The 24809-nt window shown below is 45.2% G+C and overlaps 1 protein-coding gene across 3 annotated transcripts in view; it reads left to right on the plus strand.

The window, feature by feature from the left end:
* The first annotated feature begins 273 nt into the window (after nt 1-273).
* CCDC198 (coiled-coil domain containing 198) overlaps nt 274-24809 on the plus strand; it is a 33871-nt gene continuing 9335 nt past the window's right edge. Inside the window, exons 1-6 of one of the 3 annotated variants that reach the window (XM_073350005.2) lie at nt 281-664; nt 3582-3664; nt 10535-10621; nt 12228-12326; nt 13758-13941; nt 20820-23288. In XM_073350005.2, coding sequence (XP_073206106.1) covers nt 439-664; nt 3582-3664; nt 10535-10621; nt 12228-12326; nt 13758-13941; nt 20820-21067 — 927 coding nt within the window. In that variant the 5' untranslated portion in view covers nt 281-438 and the 3' untranslated portion in view covers nt 21068-23288. Of the gene's footprint in view, nt 665-3581; nt 3745-10534; nt 10622-12227; nt 12327-13757; nt 13942-20819; nt 23289-24809 lie in introns of those variants that run through there. The other 2 variants (XM_073350006.2, XM_073350007.2) reach the window with 2 other exon arrangements.

A 24809-nucleotide genomic window follows, 5' to 3' on the forward strand; every position in this document is an offset into this window, starting at 1 on the left:
ATGAGCAACTTTTAGTAAGAGTGTTTTAAGATGTAAATATTTATGGGAGAGAGGAAGATGCCCTGAGGCCATTATCTGATATTTGGTATTTACCTCAGACGTCTTTGGATTAGTTTAATATTCAATAGCAGCCAGCCTCTCATCTGCTCAAGGAAGTGGCCAGCCCAGGTCAATGTTTAACTGGGCTCACCAAATCTGGATTTAGGAAGGAAAGGCTTGGGGACAAATAGCCATGGAAACTGGCTTACCAGACACCCAATCAGCTCTGTGTGTGTGTATGGTCAGGCAGACCGTGAAAGTTGCCCTGGAGGGAACCTGGGAGCTTTATAAACAGGCTTTGCCTTCAAAGGGAGCCAAAGACACAGATCAGTGCTATGGTCAAGTCCAGGAACTACTGCACAGAGTCTTGTCATTCTTTGAATGTTGTAACTCAGTAAAATGGGCCTCAGCTACTCCAGGACTCATCATAAGGTGACAAAAGTGGCACCAGTGCAAACCAAAGAGGAGGTGCCTCCTTCCCTTTGCACTGCTGCGGTATGTGGACTTCACAGCACCCTGGACGAGAGAAGTTTATGGTCATTTGCAGCCATGGAGGAGAGAAATCCAGTGTTTCAAAGGCAGCTTCCACCCCTAAGAGAAACTCTGTATGGCAGATGCTCCACAGGTAACCTGGCCATGGATAAGCAACTGCCCTTTCTAGGGTGCTTGGTTTGGCTGATTATTTGTTCTTCGTGTTTTCTGTTGCCACATAGATATATGGCTCAGCAGAAAAACATTGCATTTGAACTAAGACAAATGGTAGAAAGCTGAAAGGTTCCCAAATGCAGTTGTGTGTGTGTGCATGTGTAGGTGTTATTCTAGGCATGTGTCTGTTTCTGACACTTCCTGAATATTACAGCATTGTGGGGGGAGGACATCATTTTTTTTAGCTTGTTTTAGAAAACTGTCTCAATTGTTTATTTACATCTCAAACAGCCCAGATCATGCTACCCTTGATTGCGAGAGTCATCCTTACACATGGAAGGCGTCCCATTGACCTTAACTTCAATGGGACTAGATGTGGAAGAGTTACAGGACAGGTCCTGAGGCGTACTTCTGGAGCGACCCCTTAATATGTTACTATACATCTCTGTGATGCATCTATAGTTATGTGATCCACACACAGCCCTGGGTTAAACCCAAAGAATTATTCACAGTTTGGACAAGGCGCTCAGCTGATGTAAATCAGAGCAGTAATAATAATATCAAGCTCTTACCTAGTGTTTTCCATCAGTAGATCTCACTGCACTTTACAGAAGAAGACGAGAAGCATCATGGAGCTCAGCTGATTTAGACCAGCTGAGGATCTAGACCAGAGTATGGGACACAGGCAGGAAACTGGAAACATTGCTTTGAATAACTGAGTAATACAAACTGTAAGGGAACCACCCTACCGGTTTTACATAATTGCGTCTCCTTTGGCTTCAGTGGGATTATTCAAATGAGCAAATGGCTGCAGGATTAGGCCCTAGCGTGTTTCTAACAGTGAATTCCATTGGAAGACACTGGTGTAACATGGCTTGGTGGGGTTGGATATTTCCCCCCTTCCATGCTACATATAGATAGTTACGCTAAGAGCACAAGAGGAAATGTACCGCTACCCTGGTAGCAGCGACATTTCAAAAGCAGAAAGGGTCTGGGAATGAATACGGACGGGCTCTGGATATGCAGCATGACATTTGCGGCACTTAAATAACTACTCCGTTCAGCAAAGAGCTAACCATTTGGTATTTAGCAAGTACATTTACAAAAAGTCATCTCTGGAAGTGTCATATTCCATTACATGTGCTGTTTTTGCTAATAAGAGCGGATCACATTTGAATGATGAATTAGCTGGAGCCACTGTCTAAACAAACAGATGTCTGCTACACAAAATGTTTTATTTCATTCATGGGGATTCATTTCAGCTTGTGTTAAGTTAAACTTTCTAAGAGCACGTTATTGAAGAGCAAAGGAGAAAACAAACAGTAGAATTTCTTAAATTTAGGCTGGGGCTTCGTATTACAGTCATACATCAGGGTCCCATCTCAAATCAGGGCCCGGTTGTGCTAGGCATTGTACAGACCTTTCAGTCAGCCCCTACCCTAAACTGCTTAGAGTCGAAATAGACTTTGATTATAAATTCTTTGGGGGCAGGGACCCTATTTCTGTCCTGAGCTTGTACAGCGCCTAACACAATGAGGTTCTGATTCATGACTGGCGCTCCTAGGTGCTACCTTGGTGACAGGGGATGGATCACTTGATGATTACCTGTTCTGTTCATTCCCTCTGAAGCACCTGGCATTGGCCACTGTTGAAAGACAGCATACTGGGCTAAATGGACCTTTGGTCTGACTCAGTATGGCCGTTCTTATGTACCTCAAGCCAAATAAATTATTAATAAAGGTGGGAGTGGAATGAGGGTCAGACAAAGGCGAAATGACTTACCCAACTTCATACAGCAGGTCAGCTCAATATCAGATCTGGAACAGAACTCAGGTCCTCCTGAGTCCCATTCCGCTAACCCATCCACTGCATCTAAGTCCTAGTCCTGAGTTTATGTGGCATCTAATATTTTAATATTTCACTGTCTTTGTATTTCTACTTCACCATCAGAAATTGTTTAGGCACTAACTAGCCCTATGGACTTAAGAACAGTAGTTTCTAAACAGCAGAGTTTCGCAATCTGAGTTATAAGCTGCTTTTCCCCCTATATACTTACTGGCTGCTAAATATTTTCTCTTGAAAAGTCAGGTATTTGGGATTTTTTCCACTAAAGTGTGAAATGTATTTAGATCAGCAAATGTCTCTAGTTCCTTACTTGTTAAACACTTGATAAAGCTTAATTCTGTGTTCAATAAATAAACATTGTATGTGTGTCCGGTAGAGCTGAGCTAGTCTTGTAATCAGAAGAATTCATCCTCTCTATCAGACATGGAATATCTGTGAGCAGATCAATTTTCTCAAATGCATTTGTTCTTCAGAATAATCAGTAAGCCTCCTTGAGATTTTTCCTCTGTGGATTGAACACAGACCCTTCTCAGTGAGCATTTTCTTTTACTGGTGGGGGCTGACTTAATTCCAGCTGAAAACAATGGGAAGATTCCCTATACCTTCCCTGGGGGTGGGATAAAGTCCTAACTTGGTTGCGACTGGCCAGGTGAATCAGATGGCCTTGTTTCTATTCCCTGCGTGTAGAGTCAAGCACAGATACTCAAACATGTCCACTTAAATGTATGTTTTCCACATGTGATTTTCCATTTTTATCGGTGCCAGTAATAGCTGATAGCAAGAATGTCTGTGGAAAGCGAAGGACGTGAGCATGGATAAAGGGAATTCATTGACAGGTTTGAGCAAGTATCCAGGGAAGATTTTTTGCTGGTATTCAGCTCTGGTGTCCGGTGGACACATTTTTTTCCCATGTGCTGTTGTATTTTGGGAGCATGTTACACTATAACTAGAAGGTCATGAAGCTTTTGCGTAATAAAGTCTAATAGTTAATGATCAATTTGAGATTGTATTAAACCTGTTATTGGCTTCTTCTCCTTCTCTGTTCCTTTAAGTGCCCAGACCCATTTCATTTGACATCATGATGGAAAAGGGAGAAACAAGTATTATTAAACAGCATCCACCTCGAAGACTCCAAGTAAGATGAATTTAAAGAGCTACCTAAGGAGTTACTTGGATTTAATGGGAACATCCCATGTTAACTGTAAACATGCCCGGGTATGTCTTGTTCTTTTTGTAATCTGATAGAGTAAAGCCATCAGAATGAAGTATATTGGTAAGAAATTATAGCTCTGCTGATCATTATTTCTCACTCACAATTATTTAAATGAAGGTATTTTGTGAAGAGAGTGGGTTGGATTTACACTCGTGTCACTCCATTTACGTCAGTGGCCTTACTCCTGATTCACACCGTGTAAAAGGGAAGCAGTCCCAGCTTTTAAGAAATGCCAAACAGCCTGACTATATAAAAATAGGCTTCCTTTGTCTGTCCGTCTACCTGTCCTTCTGCAAGTCTGTGCACCACAGCCCTCTATTGGATGGGCCGTCAGAGCTGCTAGAGTGTGAGAGCTCAAGTCTCCTCCCAGTAGAGGAGCCAGAGTGAATAGAAACCCAATGCTACCCACTAATGTGCTTTTTTTCTAGCTCTCTTCTTAAATGGTCTCCCTCGTTGTAGCATCTGGGCACCGCCCGGTCTTTAATGGACTTTATCCTCATCACACCCCATGAGGCAGCCCTGTTTTACAGGTGGGGAACTGAGCCGCCAACGATTGGACAGCTTGCCTACTGTCAGACAGGAAATCTGGGCCAGAGCTGGGCATTGTAACCAGGTCTCCCCAGATCCATCCGAGTGCCTTAGCTAGAGGTCCATCCTTCCTGCCTTCCACACATTGACTAACTAGAGATTCGTGCAAATGCTAGAACTGCTTTTAATGGTGAAAGATTCTTTTCGATGGGGGTAAGGAAGGTGCAGCGCTGCTGTTAAATTCAGTTTTCTACCAGGCCAAGTGCAGCTTCCAATGAAGACAGTTAAGAAGATCTGTTAAATTCTGCATTTCTGCCATCGAATAGCTGAGCACTGACTCTGTGTGTTATTAGATTGATAGTTTGATTAAATCTTTATATCAAACTGGAAAATATTTTGCCTTTTGAAGAGCATGCTGGTTTTGGTATTTGATGGTAAACAGTGAGATACTCAAAACACTTATTTTTATCACATGGGCCTCAATCTCAAACACTCCATGGAGCTTTACTCACGTGAGTCATCCCATTACAGTTATATTATCAAGTCAATGGGACAGCATGTGTAAGTCAAGTTATTCATAGATTTGAAGGCCAGAAAGGACCATTCGTTCATCTGGTCTGATCTTCTGTGTATCACGCCTGTACATCTCACCCAGTTACCCTGGTATTGAGCCCATAATTTGGGTTTGGCTAAAGCATGTCTTCCAGAAAAGCATCTAGAAACAGGCCATTCAATTAGCATTTACATAGAAATATTCTACCTGCAGCATGCTCATCCTGCTCTTTAGCTTTAGAGATCCACCGACCTTGTATCCCCAGGAGAGAGCAGAGATTATGAGCTTTGTGAGCTGGCTAGGGGGAATCTCCAGCTGGCAGAGAACTGGGGTAACTGCTCCACATCATCCTCTCCCATAGATAGAGTGGAGTAGGTGGGTGTAGCTGGAGTGTCCCTGTGCTCTGGTAATCCCTAAGTACCAGAATGGTCTCTTGGGTTCATAGGCAATGGAGTGCAATTTAGAGCAGCTTGGAGGTTGCTCTAAGTTGCACCAGGCAACTAGCCCTTGCCACCCCCAAGGTTAGGGAGTAGGTCCCACTCGAGTCCTGCACTGTTTGCGGACTCCACCCTTTACTCTATGGGCAACATCACTGCCAAAGGTTGGCATGCTTGTAAACTGTGAAGGAGCTTTCCCTTAAAGTGACAAGTCATGCTCTGGAGCCAGACTACCCACAGATAGCTTTGTGGATGGCCCAAGAGCATTTGATTCATTTAGTCTTTAAGTGCCTAATAAATTTTCTTCCTTAGCTTCCCCTCCTCCCCGCTCCCTCATGAAAACCAGACTTTGAACAGGGTCAGTCTTAGGGAAAACGGCACCCTGGGCAAACTTGTATTTTGGCACCCCTGGCCCCTGCTCACTCCCTGGGTTCCACACCCAGTCTCCCAAGCCCCAACTGCCTCCCCTGGCCCCTCACCTATCCCCCCATTGCCTCTAGGCCCCACTGCCTTTCCCCCATTGCCCTGAGCTCCCTTCTGTGGCCTCACACTCCAGGCCTGTCCCGTTCCTTGCCTCTTGACCACAGCACCCCCCTGACCATGGCACCTTGGGCGGTCACCCACCCATAAGGCCAGCCCTGACTTAAAGAAGTATAATATTTTCCTAACTAATCCTCGCTTTACTTGAGCAGTTTCTAACGGGCCAGGCTTGAATGAGTACCTAGCAGCAGCTGTGCTTGGCCGTAAAATCCCTGCCCTGCCAATATCTCTGATGATTACTTTCAGTCCTCTCTCTAGAGCCATGACTGTGAGCCAGCGAGAAAGGAGAAGGGAAAATACCCATCCTGAGCGCAAGATCCAGCCTCTTATTAAACGGCCATCTAATGCTAACAGAGGGTTTTACAGAGTGGAACAATTAGGAACATAAGCACTGCCAGACTGGATGGGACCCCCGGTCCGTCTTGTCCAGTGCCCTGTCTCTGACAGTGGTCAGCACCAGGTGCTTCAGTGCAAGAAGGTGCAAGAACTCCACAGACGGCAGATGTGGAACAGCCTGCCCCCCATTGGATCAGAATGATACTTAATGTAAGGGGCAGATTATGCTCAAGGGTGTCAGAGCCTTCCCAAAAGTGGGGGGCCTGAGGAGTGGGGGCCTGTCCTTCCTCTTCCTCTGAGGCTCTGCCCCTCCCCCAGGAGGCCCCTCCTCTTATCCCCAAGGCCCCGCTCCTGGACAAGCCGCGGTGGGCTGGCACCAAAAGCAGCCCCCTGCCCGTGTCCCCGGTCCCCGGACCTCCTGCCCAGGGTGGAGGGACTCAGGCTCCCCACAGCTGCCCATGTGGCTCTTACCATGGCCAGGCTGTGGCTCTGAGCAGCCCCCACCCCCGGCGGGAGCCGGGTCAGCGACAGAGCCGCGTGGGCAGCTGTAGGGAGCCGGTGTGGAGTCGTGGACCCTCCACCTCCACCAGCCCTGGGCTGGGCAGGGAGCCGGGGGTGGGAATGGTGGAGGGTCCATGTGGCTCCCACAACTTCCCGGGTTCCCTGGCCGAGCTCCACCAGCTGCCTGCTGGCCTGGCTGGGGGGTGGATCCTGAGGGGGAAGAGAAGAGGAAGGAGGTGGGGTCTGCCCTGGAGAAAAGTGGACAGGTCAGGCCCACCACTTTCAAAACTGGGAGGGCCCTGGCCCCCTGACCCACCCTGTTCCAGTGCCACTGATTATGCTACCTCTGCCTGCTGCAGGGTTCTTAACACCTTCCTCAGAAGTAGCTGCCATATTGGGAACATGGGTCTGATGCAGTAAGTTTAAAAACTATATGACCGTTGGTTAGCATATGAATATTGTTAATAGTATTTATTACCTAGAGATTTTATTATCCCCCCCCTCCATCTCCATGCTTGTTCTAATGCCACTAGACACTGTCATCAAAATAGAACAGCAGTGTCCTTTCCTGGACAAACATTTTCCGTAATACATAACAAAATGGAGCAGGAAGATTCTCCCTTTTCAAGAGGTATTGGAAGATTCCAACTGTGGTCTGGGTCCTGAGGAAGAATCTGTGAAATTTACAAAGGTGCAAGAAGAGGTCAGATTTCCTTCCACTCAGCAAAACTGAACTTTAAAGCCTGAACCTTCTCCTTCCTCTTGGCCATAGTAGGATCAGCTAATAGATTAGTGAGTTTATCTGCCTGCCGCTAGTAACATTATATTCACTGCTATGGTGGCACTAGTGAAAGATTTACAGCCTGGACTATAATTTGTAGTTAGACAAGGTGGGTTAGGTAATATCTTTTATTGGATCAACTTCTGTTGGTGAGAGAGACAAGCTTTCAAGCTACACAGAGCTCTACTTCAGGTCTGACCTGAAGAAAAGCTCTGTGTGTGGCTCAAAAGCTTGTCTCTCTCACCAACAGAAGTTGGCCCAATAAAAGATATTAGAGAGGCAAGGGGAGGGAGCAAGGTGATATCCTGCGACGGACCGACACAGCTGCAACTACACTGCATACTGTAATTTGTGGTGTTCGTTGCTGCCATCTAGTGTCATCTCTTAAATTAGTACAACTTCAGATTAGTTTTTCAGGCACTAAAGAAAATAGTGTAAATGGAGACACGAGGGGTGGGCAAGAAAAAAAGCCACAGGACACTTTTTTATTAGGACAAATTTGTGAGAGGCAGGATTGCCCTGTGGTTAAGGCACTGGCTTGAGATTTAGGAGACCTGGGCTCAATTCCTGGCTCTTTGTGATCATTGGTAAGTCATCGTAGGCCCAGATCCTTCAAGGTACCTAACTCTCAGCTTGGCCTCAGGCCCCAATTCAGAAATGCACTTAAGCACATGTTTCAGTTCATCCCCGCGTTGGGCAATATTTAAGCATGTGCATAATTAGTGTCATGAATACACATGGTGGCTTTAATCTCTCTGGCCCCAGGCCTTAAAGGGTCCCATTGACGCACGTCAGGAACAGCATAAGAGTCACAGAAAGGACCTCTGCCATATACCATAGGAGGCTCAGAGGTTTATAGCAGCATTGCCACTGGTTCTAGGATGAACTACCAAGAGTAGGAGGAATATTACTGGAAGAAGAAATGACCATTACAATCAGGTCTTCAAGGCTGATCTGAAGCCCATCCAAAACAATGAAGATTTTCCCATTGACTGCTGTGGGCTTGGAATTGGGTCCTGAGTGTCTTTGTAGTGGGTTGTTTTTGTTTTGGCTCCATCCAACCTAACAATGCCAGTGAAAAAAGCAACAAGGACTCAACTCTGAATTTTCCTGTGTGCTTTAAGTGATAACCTTTTTATGACTAAGTTACTACCTTTATTTCTTTGCAAATCAAGAAGTCCTTGCACTGATTCATTATATCTGGCTAAAGTACAGTCACAGATTAGGGCATGTTAGTACACCTGGAAGTTAATGTCCAGCATTAAGTATGAGTCCACTCTTCTTCCCATTGACGGCATTGACAAGATGCCTACTGGCTTTTATGGGAGCAGGATTGGGAACCTCAATGCCACAAACAGGTACTAGAGATTCCTCTATTACTCCTCTGCAGTTTTGCCCATTTTAAGCAGGTATCTTAATTCCTTAAAAAGAAACTCCAAACTCAGCTGTCTGTAAAGTGCTCTGAAGTTTTTAACCTTGATGGCAGCTATCGGTTCAAACACAACTGTATGGTACTTAGCTTTAATAAAAGAGCCGAGACTACAGTTGCTTGGAAATTTTCCATCAATAGACATTTTGATGGGGAAAAAGAAGTCATGGAGAAATTTTCTGGTCAGCATTATTAAGAAATAAAAAGTGTGCTTTCATGTGAATAAAATGATCCTGATTTTGCGTCCCTCCCTCACCTCAAATAATACCTTACACCATGAGAAGTCCCACTGAATAAGGTCCTACTGAACATAAACATTAGAAGAGAAGCAGCGTGTGTGATGGATATGGTAATTTCCCACCATATCACTGGGAGATCTTCCTGTATTAAGGCTGTGTGTCATTGTGGGGCAAGGATTGTCTAATTCTATGGGGGAGGGTTGCCATAACCCACCAAGAGCTAAGAAGATGTTGGGGGTAATTAGGCAAATTCACTCAGTTTGTGACACCTCCAGAGAGCTACCACCACTTGGAGAGGCTCACGTAAACTGGTTCAATCTGGATTCTCCAGAGACCAACAGACAAAGAAAGGACTTTGGGATAAATAGCCTGAGTTGAAATGAACTCTATGGCCATTTTTTCAATGGACAGGAACTTCTGTCCAGCAGGGGCCCCAAACCTTCCTAGGAGGGGTTGGAAGGACCTTGGCCTCCTGAGGCCCCATGAGACTGATGGGTGACCTCAGGTAAGATGTTAGCATTCATATAGGAACTCTGTTTTTAATGTTTTTGCTGTAGTGTTTACCCCTTAAGAATAAATGTGCTTGCTTAGAAAGAGCTGTGTGGAAACTCCTAGCAGGGGGCAATAACACTGTTAATAGCCTCTGAAGAAAAAGAAAAGCGCAACACAGAGTGTCTAAGCCATCTGGCTTGCTGGGGATATCACAGTGTAGGCAGGGAACCATGCAGCCTGGTATAACCCTGGTCAGGAGGGAGAGAGGGGTAGGTCTCTGCCCAAGAGACGTTATAGCTAGGAGCCTAGAGTGGAACACGGAGGGGAGTATAAGTGGAGGAGCCCTGAACTGTGACAGCATGGCCTAGCAGATAGGGCCATAGACTAGGATTCAGGAGAGTAGGCATCTATTCTTGGCTCTGCCACTGATCTGCTGCATCACCTTGGGCAAGTCACTTCACCACTCCATGCCTCAGTTTCCCTTGAAGCCCTACATCTGTTTCAACTGTAAGCTCTTTGAGGCAGGGATTGTCTCTTGCTGTGTGTAAGTACAACATCTAGAGTACTAAGGCACCAATAGGCGCTACTGTGATACAAACACATGGTAATAAGAACAATCCATCGGAAAAGAAGCACACATCTTTAAAGTTTAGATTGTGTTGCTTTAACACAAACTCAGGTGTTTCTCCTCAGTTCTGTCAACTCACACTATGGCCCTCCATGAATAAATGCCAACAGATGCTGAGATCCAAAGAGATCTTGGATTCTTTATTAAGGATGCTCCACACCCATCCCCCCAGGCCCTAACTGCATCCCCTGGCCTCTCACCTATCCCCCCAGTGCCCCTAGGCCCCACGGCCTAGGGGCAATGGGGCCTAAGAGTTAATGTCTGGCTTTTATGTTTTACGATCGCATGGCATGAGGAACGCTGACTGTTAGAAATATTGGACTTGCAGAAGCTGGAACCCACTGACCTTCCGCAAGTAATCACTTCTGAAAAGCTCCTCAGCCAGCAGGAAGGGGCAGCAGCCCAAAAAGCAAAGGTGGGTGTTCCCACAATACAGGTAAAACTGGCACAGTTGCACCATTACCTTGCACAGCATGCTGGGAAATTCAAGTAGCCCGCAGTTTTCCAGACATGTGCTTTGATCATTTACAGGGCTTGGTCTAAAGCTCACTGAAGTCAGTGCGAGTCTTCCACTGACTTCAATGGGCTTTAGATCAAGTCCATAGTCAGCCACTTCCCACCAGGCGTGCTGTGCCCCTCTCTCTCGCTAGCCACTTATGAGAGGTCTCATTTTAAGGCCAAATAGTCTTCTCTATTATGCTCACATAACCCCATCAAAGCCAACATGGTTGCAACCATGCAAGTGAGAACAGACCATGTGGTTGTTTATCCCAGGTGTTCTCAGCTTCGGCTAGCCAAGAGCTGCACTGGTGAGCAGACTGGCTGCAACAATGTGTATATGGGAGGGAAGGGGAGGAGGGCAGAAATTTGACATGTGAAAAAAGTTTGACCAGCTCTTTTGGGAAGTTGTCTGGGGCCAGAGCGTTCCATTTAGGGCTGGATCCTGGTTACATCGAAGTCAAAAGTTAACTTCCTTTGGACTCTGGGGGCAGTAGTAAGGCCTCTTACTGGTGCAAAATAAGAGATTGCAACCTCCCTCATCTTTAATTTTGAGCAGCCTGGCAGATGGGATCTAGCTAAAGCAATTGCAGTGTAGCATCAGTAAGCCAAGGGGTCAAAACGACATTCACTAATATGGAGCCCCACTTGAGGCTCAGATCCTCAGAGGTACTTAGGTGCCTCACTCCCATTGATTTCGTCAGGAGTTAGACATCAGAAGCATTCAGGTGGTCTGGATGTTAGGGCCTGATGTTCAGAAGTGCTTTCAGCACCTGGCTTCCCCCAGCAGGCAAACCACATTCTCTGTGTGTGGTAATTGTCCTCACAGTGCTAGAGTGAGATTGCACAGGGTTTTACAGCTGTAGCGTTCCTTTCGTTTTAACCGCTCAATGGGCTTTTTGCTAATCGACTTTAGTGAGTGCTTCCGATGCCCAGAATCTTTGAAAAAAATTGGCTGTCTCCAGGTGAGCATTCAGGAATGTGCCTCGTGGGAGGTGCAGCTTTCCGCTTAATATACTCCGTAAAAATCAGAACCATAGCACAACCGCTAGTGATAGTTATCTAGCAGAGCAAGAGGAGAACAGGGAGAATGCAGTATTCTCAACCCCAGTCACTCACAAATGATGAGCCATGCCCCCCCAACATGAGATTTTAAAAATCTCATTATTTAAAAGTCCGTAATCTGGGGGCTCTTCTAATTTTTCACCAGCTGTTGGCCAATTTGGGAGTCACATTTTTAAACTTCTCTGCAACCAGGAGGGCCAGAAACGGTTTGGGGTTGTTGTTGTTTTTTTTTAATGTAAACTGAGATTTTTAAGTAATTACCTGATCCCAAGAGTTGGAGCTTTAAGAAAAACACCAAATATTGAGAGACTTGCAATAACATTGACAGAGTTGGCAACAGACCTCTGTATCTGGTAAGCGGCCTCTTCATGCATTGAGGGGAATGGGGTTGGATTTTATAGCTGTGAGCCAGTGAGTTTGTTTCAAGCATTGCATTTTTTTTTTAAATACTGTGCAAGGAGCTGGAGAAGCGAGTGCAAACTGCAAAATATACGTCTGGAAGACGACAGCACTTACACAAGCTGCAGATGTTAGAAATGAACCGCAAGCGAGAAGAGGTAAAGCCGCAATCTTGTTGGATTTTGAAGATGTTTGAAAGAGGGAACTGGAATGATAAAATCCATGCTTGGGTGAACTCAGCCTGTAGGTCTGGTGGTCCAGCTGCTGTTGCATCTGGATTCAGATCAGGAAGGGAGATGCTCAGACTCATTTCTCTACCTGGCTGGGTTCTATATTACCAGCCTTTGTCTTCATTGTCTCTCTTGTGGCTGCTCCTTTGTCCTCACCTTTGTATTTGAATTTCCTCCCTGTGTAGTGGTTGCCATTGTGCCACCCACTACTCAACTGGAAAAGTGAAATGAATGATTTTCTGATGACATCCAAGCCATGTACTGAATCACAGAGACAGTGGGAGCTGGTACCTTGCCTTAGAAACCATCCATGGTGCCTGAAGAGCAGTTCTCTGGGCCACGTTCTCCTCTGTTATCGTGTCATCCATTGACTCCAGTGGGACTGGATTGATGTAACCAATTATTTGACCTTCAGTATGTGTATCTGTTGATGCTTTGGAGAACAGAAGCCTTGTGTTCATCTCAGAACTTACACTGTGTCCCTCTGCCAGTAGGGAGCATGCTGGCTTACGTGTATTATGCCCCCACTAGTTGTCCCCTTGAGGGCCCACTGTGGTAGCAGCTGCTAGAGTTATTCCAGTGGCTCAAGTGATAATGGCATATGAAGTGCTGGAGATCCCACGTTCAGTCCTGCCTGGTGGATGTTGTTTTAAATACCCTTTTCCTCCCTCTCCTCAAGGCAGAGTCATGCCTTATGAGAGACAGTGTTTCTCAGTGGGCAGAGCACTGGACAGAGTAAGGAGACCTGGGTTTTTTTCCTAGCTCTGCTGGATGACCTTGGGCACATGCTTTCAGTTTCCCATCTGTAAAATGGGGATAATGAGAGTTTGTAAAGCATTTCAAGACCTTCAGAAGAAAGGTGCTAGACAAGAGCTTGGTTTTCTGTATTTTTCGTAATTTACGTGGTGGGAATGAGGCCAAGAATATCAGTATGGGGGGGCGGGGGAAGGAAGCACAGATCTTAGTATTTTTATTCAGATGGTCTCAGATAACAGTTGAATCTAATATCTGTTATTTCCTGGAAAAGCTGAGCAATTATTCCTGATTTGAAATATTTGACCACTGTCTGTGGATGACCTGAGTGTGACGGGTTCCCCACCCCCTCAGGCTGGTGGGTCAGTGAGCTCAGTGATACCCCAGTTCCAGATGGCCCCCCAGGGGGGAACCCATTACACTAAGAACTCAGCCATATTTGCAATCTGACAGGGCCCGATTCTGCAAACTTGTATTTGAGCTCGTAAAATTATTCAAGTGCCTATTTGTTTGCAGAATTAGGCCATAAGCCTAAAGGAATGCTGAGTTTAGATGTTAAACCCTTGGAAAACGAGTTACCTATTTACTCCTCTATTGCTCATACAGATGAATCATTTACAAAGCCAGGAGGAACTGCAGAAAAGTCTCCACAGGGAGGAAAAAATCAACAAACAAAAAACAAGGGAGCTCAAGGCTAAGAAAGTCCTCAAAAATCTTCAGAGAAACAATTGCTCTGAAGGTGAAGACCTTGTCCCCGTTGAGCATGATCAAACTTTTAATGGAGACCATGGTAAGTAGAGTCATTTTCCCATGAGATGTAAACTTATTTGATGTTTGGAAGTTTCACTTTATGCAAGCCAGTGACTGGGGGCCCTAAACCCCTGCAACTGTTCAGTCTCCTGGAATGCACCCTACATGTTGTAAAGATGGAGTTCAGAAGGGCCTCCAGGAAGCAGAATTAAATATGGCAGCATTGCAATAAGTCAGGGAGCCTCATAGGGAGGAACCTCTGAACCTTCTTAGTTAATGGCTTCTAAATAGGTAAAAGCAACCACAACTCTGGGCCCAAGTTTAGGACCTATTTAGTTCTCTGCCTGGCCTCCTCTTTCACATATGTGAGGAAAAGCAGCCTGACTGTGACCCCACGCTGTCTGTCTCCCTTTACAAAAACGTTCCACAGTAAGGATCCAAAATACTCTGGAGCAAATCTTCAGCTCCATTGCCCCTTTCTGCCACTCTGGCGATATGAAGGGGCCATAAAGTTACCCTAACTGGGCAGCGGAGATTCTGTTCCCCCTTCCCCTGCACCCCGAACCTCTGCCATATTGGTATGTGGTGGGCATTCATGGGGAATCACTGGAGTCCTGCTGTGTTCCAGTGGTCCTCAGCACTGCCCCTGGGGACCCGTAACAAGCTGCTACATGTTAGAGGAGCCTCAGAACTACTCTAACGTGTGAACAGGCGGGGGAATACCAGTCAGCATCACCTCCAAGGGATCAGAAAGTGCAAAACCAGCATGCAGCCCGCTCTGCCCCCTCCTCTTGGGTCCCGCGCTGACTCCAGCTTGGCCAGAGCCAGGGACTGGGCCCTACGTCTCTCGGTACTGACACTGTGGGATTGGTATCTATCTCTGTAGAGTGCATGACTCTTAGGCGGTATTAGAGTGTTTACTTTCTAAGAGTTACCAGTGACTAATTAAGACATGCCCAGTTAATTTGGCCACCAACTTGAGTTACTATGGCTGTTTCTTCATTGTAACACACAGACATTTATATCAGGAAAAACAAAGCAAAATACCTGCCCACCATAATAGAAAAGGACTGATTTCCCTGCATGGCACTGGGCCGAGTTCATCCCTGGCGCCAGTACATGGACCTGCACTATGTAAAACTCCTGTATGGTTGCAATAATTAGCATACTGTAGAACAGAGTTTCTCAAACTGTGGTCCATGGACCACCAGTGGTCCACAAGCTCCATTCAGGTGGTCCGTGGATAGTTTCCTCTAAGGTGCGTGTCTGGGCGGCTGCACACGAGAGAATGACGGGCCACCCACCTAATTAGTGGAGCCGTGCAGGAGCCTGGAGAAGATTGCATATGTAAGGTGGGGTGGTGGCCTTGGGGGGGAACAGGGGTTAGGTGGGAGGGGGCAGTGGAGTGAGAAGAGGAGGTGGGGGAATTTGGGATGTGCAGGGCTGAGGCGGCCAGAGAAAGAGGCGACTTTCCCCAGCTTCAGGGCTGTGGCTGCCATGGAGAGATGGCCCTCCTTCCTGCCTCAGCTCTGTGGCTGCCGTGGCAGGGGAGAGACCCACCTCCTTCCCAGCCCCAGCTCGGGGGCTGCCGTGGGAGGGGAGAGACCCACCTCTTTCCCAGTCCCAGCTCGGAGGCTGCTGTGGGAGGGGAGAGATCCATCTCTTTCCCAGTCCCAGCTCGGGGGCTGCCACGGTGGGGGAGAGACAGCACATCCATCGCATTAGAAAGGTAAGACTACGGATATTAAAATATGAGTTGTGTGCTTTTATTTGCAGACCAAAAAAATGTTAATTATTATTAACTTTTTTTTCATAGAATGCTTTTATCCAAAACGCTTTACAATAATTAGCAATGGTACAAACAACATTTGGAAAGATCATTAAGTAGTCCAAGACCCTCAGCAATTTTCAAGTGGCCCGCGAAAAAAAAAAGTTTGAGAACTACTGCGTGTAGAAGAGGGGACTCAAGGCTTGTTCACTCCCTTGTTGTGGAACTTGGTATAGCAGGCTCTCCTTCCCCCTCCCCCCGCCTCCAGCCAGGTCACTTATAGCTTCCCCGTAGCCCCTTCAGGGTAACCGAAAGTCCAACAAACAGTCTCAAGCCAAGTCTTCGGCCGGAGTTCTGAAACAGCATTTGTTTCACCTCTGGTCCCTGGGATCTTTGCACTCCCTTTTCCAGTGGCTGGTGGGGAGCCCAGGTCCTCCAGCAACTTTTTTGGGTTCAAAAAAGAACTAGATAAATTCATGGAGGATCGGTCTATCAATGGCTATTAGACAGGATGGGCAGGGATGGTGTCCCTAGCCTCTGCCAGAAGCTGGGAATGGGCGACAAGGGATGGATCACTTGATGATTCCCTGTTCTGTTCATTCCCTCTGGGGCACCTGGCACTGGCCACTGTCGGAAGACAGGATACTGGGCTAGATGGACCTTTGGTCTGACCCAGTACGGCCGTTCTCATGTTCTCCCTCTTCTCTGAGCTCCAGCCCAGGGCCCTTTGAGAAAATAAATGCAAAAAGGAGGAGACAGACAAGGGGCCTGATCCTGTACCTGTTTGGGGCAGGCTTTTCCAGTTCTCTGAACTTTCTCTGCCCTATGCTGACTGGCTGTTTGCTTCAACCTTCCCCCTCGTCCTCTGTGTCACCCCACACCTGCCCCTCTTACCCTCCTCTTCCCTGCCCTGTCCCCCTCACCCACTTCCCTTCACTGTCTCCTCTCCCTTCCCTTTTCTGTCCATTTAGCTGATCCTCTCCTAAATATATGCAGATAAAGGAAACAAAATGAGAGAAAACCCCCCATGGAACTGACATGACATTTGCTGCCATCACATTGTTCACATTGTGTGTCCTACCCCTTCCCGCAGCCTCTGGCTGTCTATATGGTAATCTCTTTGGGGCAGCATCTGTCTCTTTGTTGCATTTGTGCAGCACCTAGCACAATGCAGTCTGGGGCCATGCCTAGGGCTCGTAGGCTCTGCGATAATACAAGTACCAAACAGTTGCTCTTTGCTAGGTCTCTGGATTCTCTCGCTGATGCAGTGTAACTGTGACAGGTTCGATCTAAATGGAAAAGCACCAGGTTTAAGATGGATTCCGGTACCAGATGACATGGTCACATGTCTTGTGAGACCCCAAGCCTTCATTCTTCCTGGCCTGACTCACAGGAAGGCTTGCAAGTCAACAGAGCCATCTACAGTCAATTGTCCTGGTTAATGGGAGCCATCAAGATTCCAAACCACCATCAATGGCCCATACTTTGCATAATTACAATAGGACCTCAGAGTTATATTTCGTATTTCTAGTTTCAGATACAAGAATGATCCATTCGTACAAATAGGATGAGCACACTCAGTAGATTATAAGCTTTGTAATGATACCTTACAAGAGACCTTTTGCATGGAGCATATTCCAGTTACATTATATTCACACTCATTAGCATATTTTCATAAAATCATATAGAGTGCAACGTCACAGTAACATGTAATGATTTTGCTTCCTTAGCCTTGCTGGGGAAGAGAAAGGAGCAAAAGCAGCGATAAGTTAGACTTCTAGGAAAACATTGTGGGCATAACAAAAAAAAAAGGGGGCTCCCAGAAATTCTGCTTATGTTTTCAACATCATAGTTGTCCACATTTCAAACAAGTCTGTCCAGTTTGTACTCACGTCTCCTTAGCAATGGGATGGTGTCACGGGGCGCAGTCCTCATCGCTAGACAGGTGCCTCCTCCTGGTCATGCTGGGGATTAGCTCGAGTCCAACACTCACATCTGCCCACCAGCGCTCTGTCTCTGCTCCCACCTACGGCTCCTCCCTCGGCTCCCAGAACCGCAGCATCCTCTTTGCGATTCAGCCCTCCAGCTAGGTCATCATCTCTGTTTCTGCCTTCCGGGGGGGGGGGAGGGGGGAAGAAGAGAAAGGGAGGGGGTAAAGTGCATATCACTGTCCTATTGCCCAGCCACTTTTCCGGTGGCGAGAGTGGCGGGGGGGTGGAGAAAACCTGGCCCTGCCCAGCCACTACTCCAGGCCCTAACCCAGGGATTTTGTAAATAGCAGCCTCTTGCAGCTCCTCTGTAACCTCTGTCAATGTGGCTCTGTTTTCCTGGTCCACTTCCCCATGGCCCCAGCACCTTCTTCACCCTCACCTCAGGGCCCTCAGCTGCTCAGTCCTAGGAGCCAGTCACTGCTCTGTCCAAGGTGCTTCTAGTTCTCTCAGTCCTCCAGGGGTGCAGTCCTTACTCCCTGGGCTCCTAGCAGCAACTGATCCTACTTTGCTCTGCAGCTCCCTTTTATCTGAGCCTGCTGGGCCTGCATGTCTCCCTGCAATTCCCTCCTGATTGGCTGTGTTTCACGCAGCCTCTCTGGGTCCCTTGGAGGATTCCCCTCCATTGCTTCTTCTGGGACAGGGCATGAGAAACCCCATCTATGCCGGTGTGGGGTAGGTACCCCATCACAGATGGGTATAGTTTTTGGTGTGTAGGTGCGTGAGGGTCTCCGTGGATGAATGGCTCTGTCTGTAGAGTTGGAGTGCCAAGGTCCAGGCTCCACTTTCCATCCTATGTGAGCCCTCAGCACAGGCTTCTGCTGGCCATCTGCATAGGGCTGAATTTCACCTTAGCCTCATGCCCTGGATGAAAGTGAGTGTGAATCTGAGATCAGATTCAGGCCCACTATCTCTAGGGGAAGAACCCCAAAGACTCAGGAGTCCTGCCGGACCAGAGCGGAAGGGGACTCGCGGCTGAATACTGCTGGCAAAAGATATTTTAATTAGATAGCTGTCTAATAAAGATAGCTTTATTGTCCTAAAGAAACCCTTTAAAGTGCACCCTGTGGTTTCTGGTACACTTTGGTTAAACCTTTAATTACAGGCTGTCTCTAGTAGATGCCTAGTTTTTACTGATTGGTTGGATGGTCACGCAAGGCACATTCTACTGTATAGGCATATTAATGTGGAACAAAGATCACTGCATTCACAGGTCATGCCAGGACCACATTGCTCAGAGAGTGTGCTAAAAATAACACAAGCTGAAATTCGGATAGCTAGGAGAGTGCAACCTGCCTCCTGATGGAATACCTTGAACTAAGCCCTTGCGACTGAAGGGCTGGAGTCAGCCAAGGACAGCAAACCCTGAAGTGATGCTGTTCCACAGAGAGGCCTTTGAGACTGAGGAGAGTCTGATTCCTTTTGATGAAGAGTTTGTGCGGATGGCTCTGCTCATTCCATGTACATGTGTCCCTTGGTAGAACTCAATATAGCAGTGACTCCGCCATGGCCTGCCTGTCAGGATGCATTGTAGTCAGCCGTCGATTACGCTATACATATGGGACAGCCCTAGCAATTAATACAAATTCGCAGTGGAGCAGGCTCCTCTCCCTCTCATTCATTTGATGAAGAACTCATTCTGAACTGCTTCTCTGAGACCTTTAACTCTGTTTATGTTTTTTTCAAAGTACTCAAGGGCCTGATTCAGATCTCACTTGTCAATGGCATAAATCCAGAGTAACTTCAATGAAGTTAATGTAGATATACAAGTGTGAGATGTGAATCAGGTGTAACACCGACGGACTCTGTTCGTCGGCAAACAGGAGCGAACCTGGGACTTCGGGAGCGAAATGCATGAGCCTCTACTGCATGAGCTAAAAGCCCCATGGCCCTTAGCTAAACCATTACTAAACCATGCTGCCTCTTATCACACCATATATTTAATAATTATGCACCTAAAAATATAGAGCTCAACCCTGCCTGGTGTTCAGCACTCTGGCCTGAGCCTGCAAAGTATATAGGAACTTGGGCTTGACTTCATTGCAGCTAGTCATGTGCATGAAGTTAAGCATGTACATAACTATCTTGTTAGATCAGGGCCATCGTGCTCCACAGCTTTTGGGGCCAGTTCACACCACTTATGGAAAAAGGTTCTGAGACTGAACAAAGGTTGTACATAAAAGTATAAAATCTCCCCCCTTTATCACTAAATATAAAAACAATATTTGGTTTAAAATGTGGAAACAGCATAATAAATAGAGGTGGGTGACATTTTTTGGTCAAAACTTTTCAGCGAAAAATGCAGATTCAGTGACCTTGAAATATTTTGTAAATTCATGTCCATTTGCTGAATTGTTCATTTAAAATAGTCTGGCAACATCAGACCATTTCATTTGGTCATTTTCAACTTTTTGATTTTTCGGTTCAAAAGGACTTTTTATTTCAAATTTTCCTTTAATTTTATTTTTTAAAAATCCAAAAAACAATTGAAAATGGTTGAAATCAAAATGAAACGTTTTGATTTTGTTGAGACAAAAGGTTTCATTGTCTGGAATAAAAAAAAGTCAATGTTTGAATTCACCAACATTTTTTAAAAAAATTTGTTTTCAGTCTGACCTGAAACATTTTGTTAAAATTTTTCAAAGTTGCCAATGAACCAAAAAAATCTATTCTTCAACCAGCTCTAATAATAAACATGGCATTCTAGTACTGGAGTTATTCCAGAATGTATCTGTTGTGCCTTGTGCTCTTTACACAACAACAATATGAAGAAAGCACAATGGGCACATTTCTATTCAAATAATCATTTTTACTAAATATTTATGAACATTCAGAACCTAACTACATACAGATGGCCACATTAGCTGGTTTCTGTTGGCTTCTTGAACATAAAACATGGTGAGCACCATTAGAAGGCTCATAAACTATTTAAAGGGACATTATCCTTTTCCTATATGCTACGGCATCTAACACTTACAGTCTGAGAATCTTTTTTACATAAGGAGAGAAAAGAAAAATAATAGTTTGATCTGCACACATTTTGGAATTGGGCCCTGGGTTCCTCTGATGTGATTCCACCAACCCTCAGTAAGTCCTTGATAACCCCTCTGCAATTGGGTGTGCAACCCAGAATAATTAAGAAGATGGTTTTCTTGTTTTTAGGAAATACATGGGATGGAGAATTCTTGGAGCCACACGAGATGGCTGAATCCTATCCCAGTCAGAGCAGTAAAGTGGAAATGTGGTTCGTAAAGCATCAGGATCCAAGAGATCTATTCTGGGACAGCTCTAGCACTGATTCAGATGACTGGAAAAGAGAAGAGAGAAAGCTGGGTCACAAACCTGCACTAGTGAGAACCAAGACAGAGAGAATCCCTCTGTTTGATGAGTTCTTTGATAAGGAATTCTAACTGCAAACGATCTGGATGGGACTGGAGTCATGCATTGAAAAAACTCAGCTCTCTGATTATGCTTTAAACCCACTGGATGGATAGCCTGATGCTGTTAAGAATTACTTCTTTTGTGAAGTAAATAGTTTGTGCAAGTATGAAGAAATACAAAGGAACACTGCAGATACGGATATGACTAAACCCATTTATCTTTGCAGGTCTCGAAGGGCCACCATTGTGAAGGTGCATCTGTTTTGTGGAAAGATATAATGAGAAATTCAGGGGAATATACAACAATATACTGGAACTGAAATTATTTATCATGCAGCTGTTTTAACGCAGCTAAGATGGGGGTACATAGGGGAATGCCACTGAACAAGAAATAAAGGGTAACATTAGTCGTACACTCCTGAGACAGGCAAAATGCCTATTGATTTTGGCAGGAGTTTTGTGTGAGTTTGGATTGTAGGATCAGATGACCCAACTCTCAGGAGAATTACTCCCTCCTCTTGTCTCGTCCCCCTGCTCACCTTATTACCTTTGCTCTGCCACCTTCTCTTTTAAGAGCCTCTTTGGGGGAGAAACATCTTCAAGGTAGCTCATAGGCCCTAGCCTGGCACATCCTCACCCTTTTGTCCTATTGAAATTTACGTGTACCTAAGCACAGGCGCAAGAGGAATTGTGGAACTAACAAAACTCCTGCCTTACCTTGCCATTCAGTCACACTGTGACCTCGCCATCCTTCTGTCAGTATGTCATCTAATTAGCACAAGATCTGCAAGTGACCTTTGGTTGGATTCTGACTGCACTTATACCAGCATAACTTCGTTGACTTCATTAGAACTACTCCTGATTTATAAAGATATCAGGGCACAGTTAGGCCTGTTGCCACCATCTGTCTATAAAGAACCTAGCAACAAACAGTAAATAAAGATAATTGATCCTAAACCCACATTCCTTTCCCACAATTTTCAACCTCTTTTATCCTTCAAATTAGGACATTTATTGTCTATATACTTAGACAGCCCCATCGTTGTAATGCTGAGCAACTCACAAACAATGAATTTAGCTCACAGCATCCTTGTTAGGTAGCTCAGTATTACAATTCCTATTTTACAGATGTGGACTCATATAGAGAAATATTATGGTTGGGATTTTCATAGAAGTCTAGGGGAGTTAGATACCCACCGCCAACTGTATTTCATTGGGATTTGGGTCTTTAACTCCCTTAGGCTCTTTTCAAATTCCCAGCCTAAGTGGCTTGGCCAGGGTCAGAAAGTCTGTAGCGGAGACTAGATTTGAATCCAGATATCCTGAGTTCCAGTTCAGAGTCTTAACTGTAGGCTTGTACTTCCTTATCCCCTCTATCCATGCATGTAACTGCCATGTAATGAGGTGGACTAGATTGTCACAATGGTTCCTTCTGGCTTTATAATCTATGAATTTTTGCATCTCTGCCTGCTTCAACCATGAGAAAATAACTGACACTGTCCCAAAAGTTCAGACTACGTACAGTGATTTCATGACAAAACCCCTACAAAGCAAACTGAAACAAAATCAAATCAAATGTTAAAATTAAACCAAAAAAAGAGATTAATTTTGAGAAGACAACAATGTAAATAGTAAAGGTAGCTAATGACTAACGACTGTTTTACTTGGGTTCTATGTTTTAAAATAAATACCTCTGTGAACGCTTTCCAGATCTCACTTAACCACCATGAATAGGAAAATATTGTGAAAGCTTTATTAGGTATAGACAAAAGTCAATGGTTTAATGGGATGGAACAATTAACCTGGCACTGGGCTATACATCTGTCCTCTGAATGATTCCACATATTTCCCTCTTGTGTTCCCATCTGTCAACAATTAAGCTATAATGGGTGGAAATGCAATTTATCCTAGACAGTGCTGATTAGTTTAGCGATAGTTGGGTTGCAAGCATATGGAAACACTGCACACCAATAGGAATATGTGGAATAATCAGCCCTTGTCACATGTTTTATAGGAGGGAAAGATAGGTAACATTAATGAATCAAAATGATTATGTCTGACATACACTTATCTATGGGGGAAATGTTTGCTGTTTTTCTTGTAGTCCAGAGTTCTTTGATGCCAATCATGACAAATTTCAAATGTATTGATTTATTCTAAACAATTGTAACCTGTACAGAAGCAGACTACAACTCATTTTTACTCTGATACTTTCTAACACTGGAAATTAAAATGCTTTCCTTTCTGTTGAGCCTGGAATTTAGAGTCTCCTACACAGACACATATACACCAGCTATAGCTCCACAAAAGAATTTTGATTGTAGTGGTTATCTTTGGAGAGCCACGGATTTCAGATGGTGGCTACCTTCCTATAATTTTAAAGGTGTGTCATTATGATTGGCTATTTATACTGGGTGAAATTCACCCCAAAGAGAGGGGTAAATTTCACCTAGTAAGAACATCCACACACAACACCAGCACATAACACTGGCCAATTTTGCCTTCTATTTGGCATACCCTCATTCATTATAATTCTAATGCAACAGAAACCCTCATATCTGCTTTAGGAGACATAACTCCACTCACGCCTTAACATAATGGAAGAAGTGTCATCAGGAGCATGCATAACTTTGGGAGCTGTCTGTAGTTTAATGACTAGTACGAGCTCATCTGTTTTTCAGTGCTCTGTCACTTATGTGTTTATCAGTGTCGCAGTGCAATAATGGGGTATTTTTAAAAGAGGAAATAGATTTCTGGAGGACATTTTCTACCAGTTCTTAAGAATGTTAAAGCTCAAGTGCAACCCTAACATGAAAATCTGATGTAAGCACAGATGTATTCAATGATAAAAAGCTGTGTTAATGTAGAGTTAAGATTGCTGGATGGTATGTCATCCCATTGCACAACACTGAATTGAGCAAAACTCAAACTTCTGAAAACCAGGAAATGGAGAATTAAGGTTGCCCATGCAACCTTAACTCTGCTTTTGTTCAGCAATGTCCCAATACACCCTGTGACCACACCTATCTTTACTCTGCCAGCCCCATTCACGCTTACCCACAAAATCCCATGTAACACTATTAAAGGACAAAAATGAAAAAAAAATTGGCAGTACTAACTTGTGTTGGGGTATAAAAATGTATCTCAAAGAAAGTATCTTTGTCTGGTCTAGAGAGGAATGGTCTAGAGTGAAAGTTCTGCCATTCACTGAGGCGGTCCACTGTTATGGACATACATGTATTAGTGGTCTGGTAGAGTCTGTGGGATACTAGTACTGTGCTTCATCGACAATAAACCTGGCTGGGTGCCTTTGTCCCTTAACAAATCTTGTAGTCATTGGGTGGTTCATTTGAGCTCTGCCTTCCAGCTGTCTGCGCAGGCCTGGGGCGGCACACAGAGGGAACACACACATGCAGCCAAACATCTATCAACATCTAACCACACATATCAGTGGTTCTATTGTTGTTACTTCCCTCCTCTTATAACCTGACTCACATCCAGGGCCTGGAGTGAAGGACAACTATGTGACAGTGGAAAAGTTCTGGGGTGCAAGAGGTTGGGCCCCACTGGCAGAGTTGGGGGTGCCATGTCTCCCTCACCTGAGTCCCCAACCTTTTTCACCTCCCCTATCATCCATACCCATTTACCCTTCCCCATAACCCTTTCCCCTTGCTACACACCCACTCCACTGCGACTGCATTCCCTCCCAGGATGCATTCACTTGTCTAATTTTTTCCCTCCAAAGACTTCAATTATATTCCCTCCAAAATAA

This window comes from Lepidochelys kempii, chromosome 6 (assembly GCF_965140285.1).
Source record: "Lepidochelys kempii isolate rLepKem1 chromosome 6, rLepKem1.hap1, whole genome shotgun sequence".
Classification (NCBI taxonomy): domain Eukaryota; kingdom Metazoa; phylum Chordata; order Testudines; family Cheloniidae; genus Lepidochelys; species Lepidochelys kempii.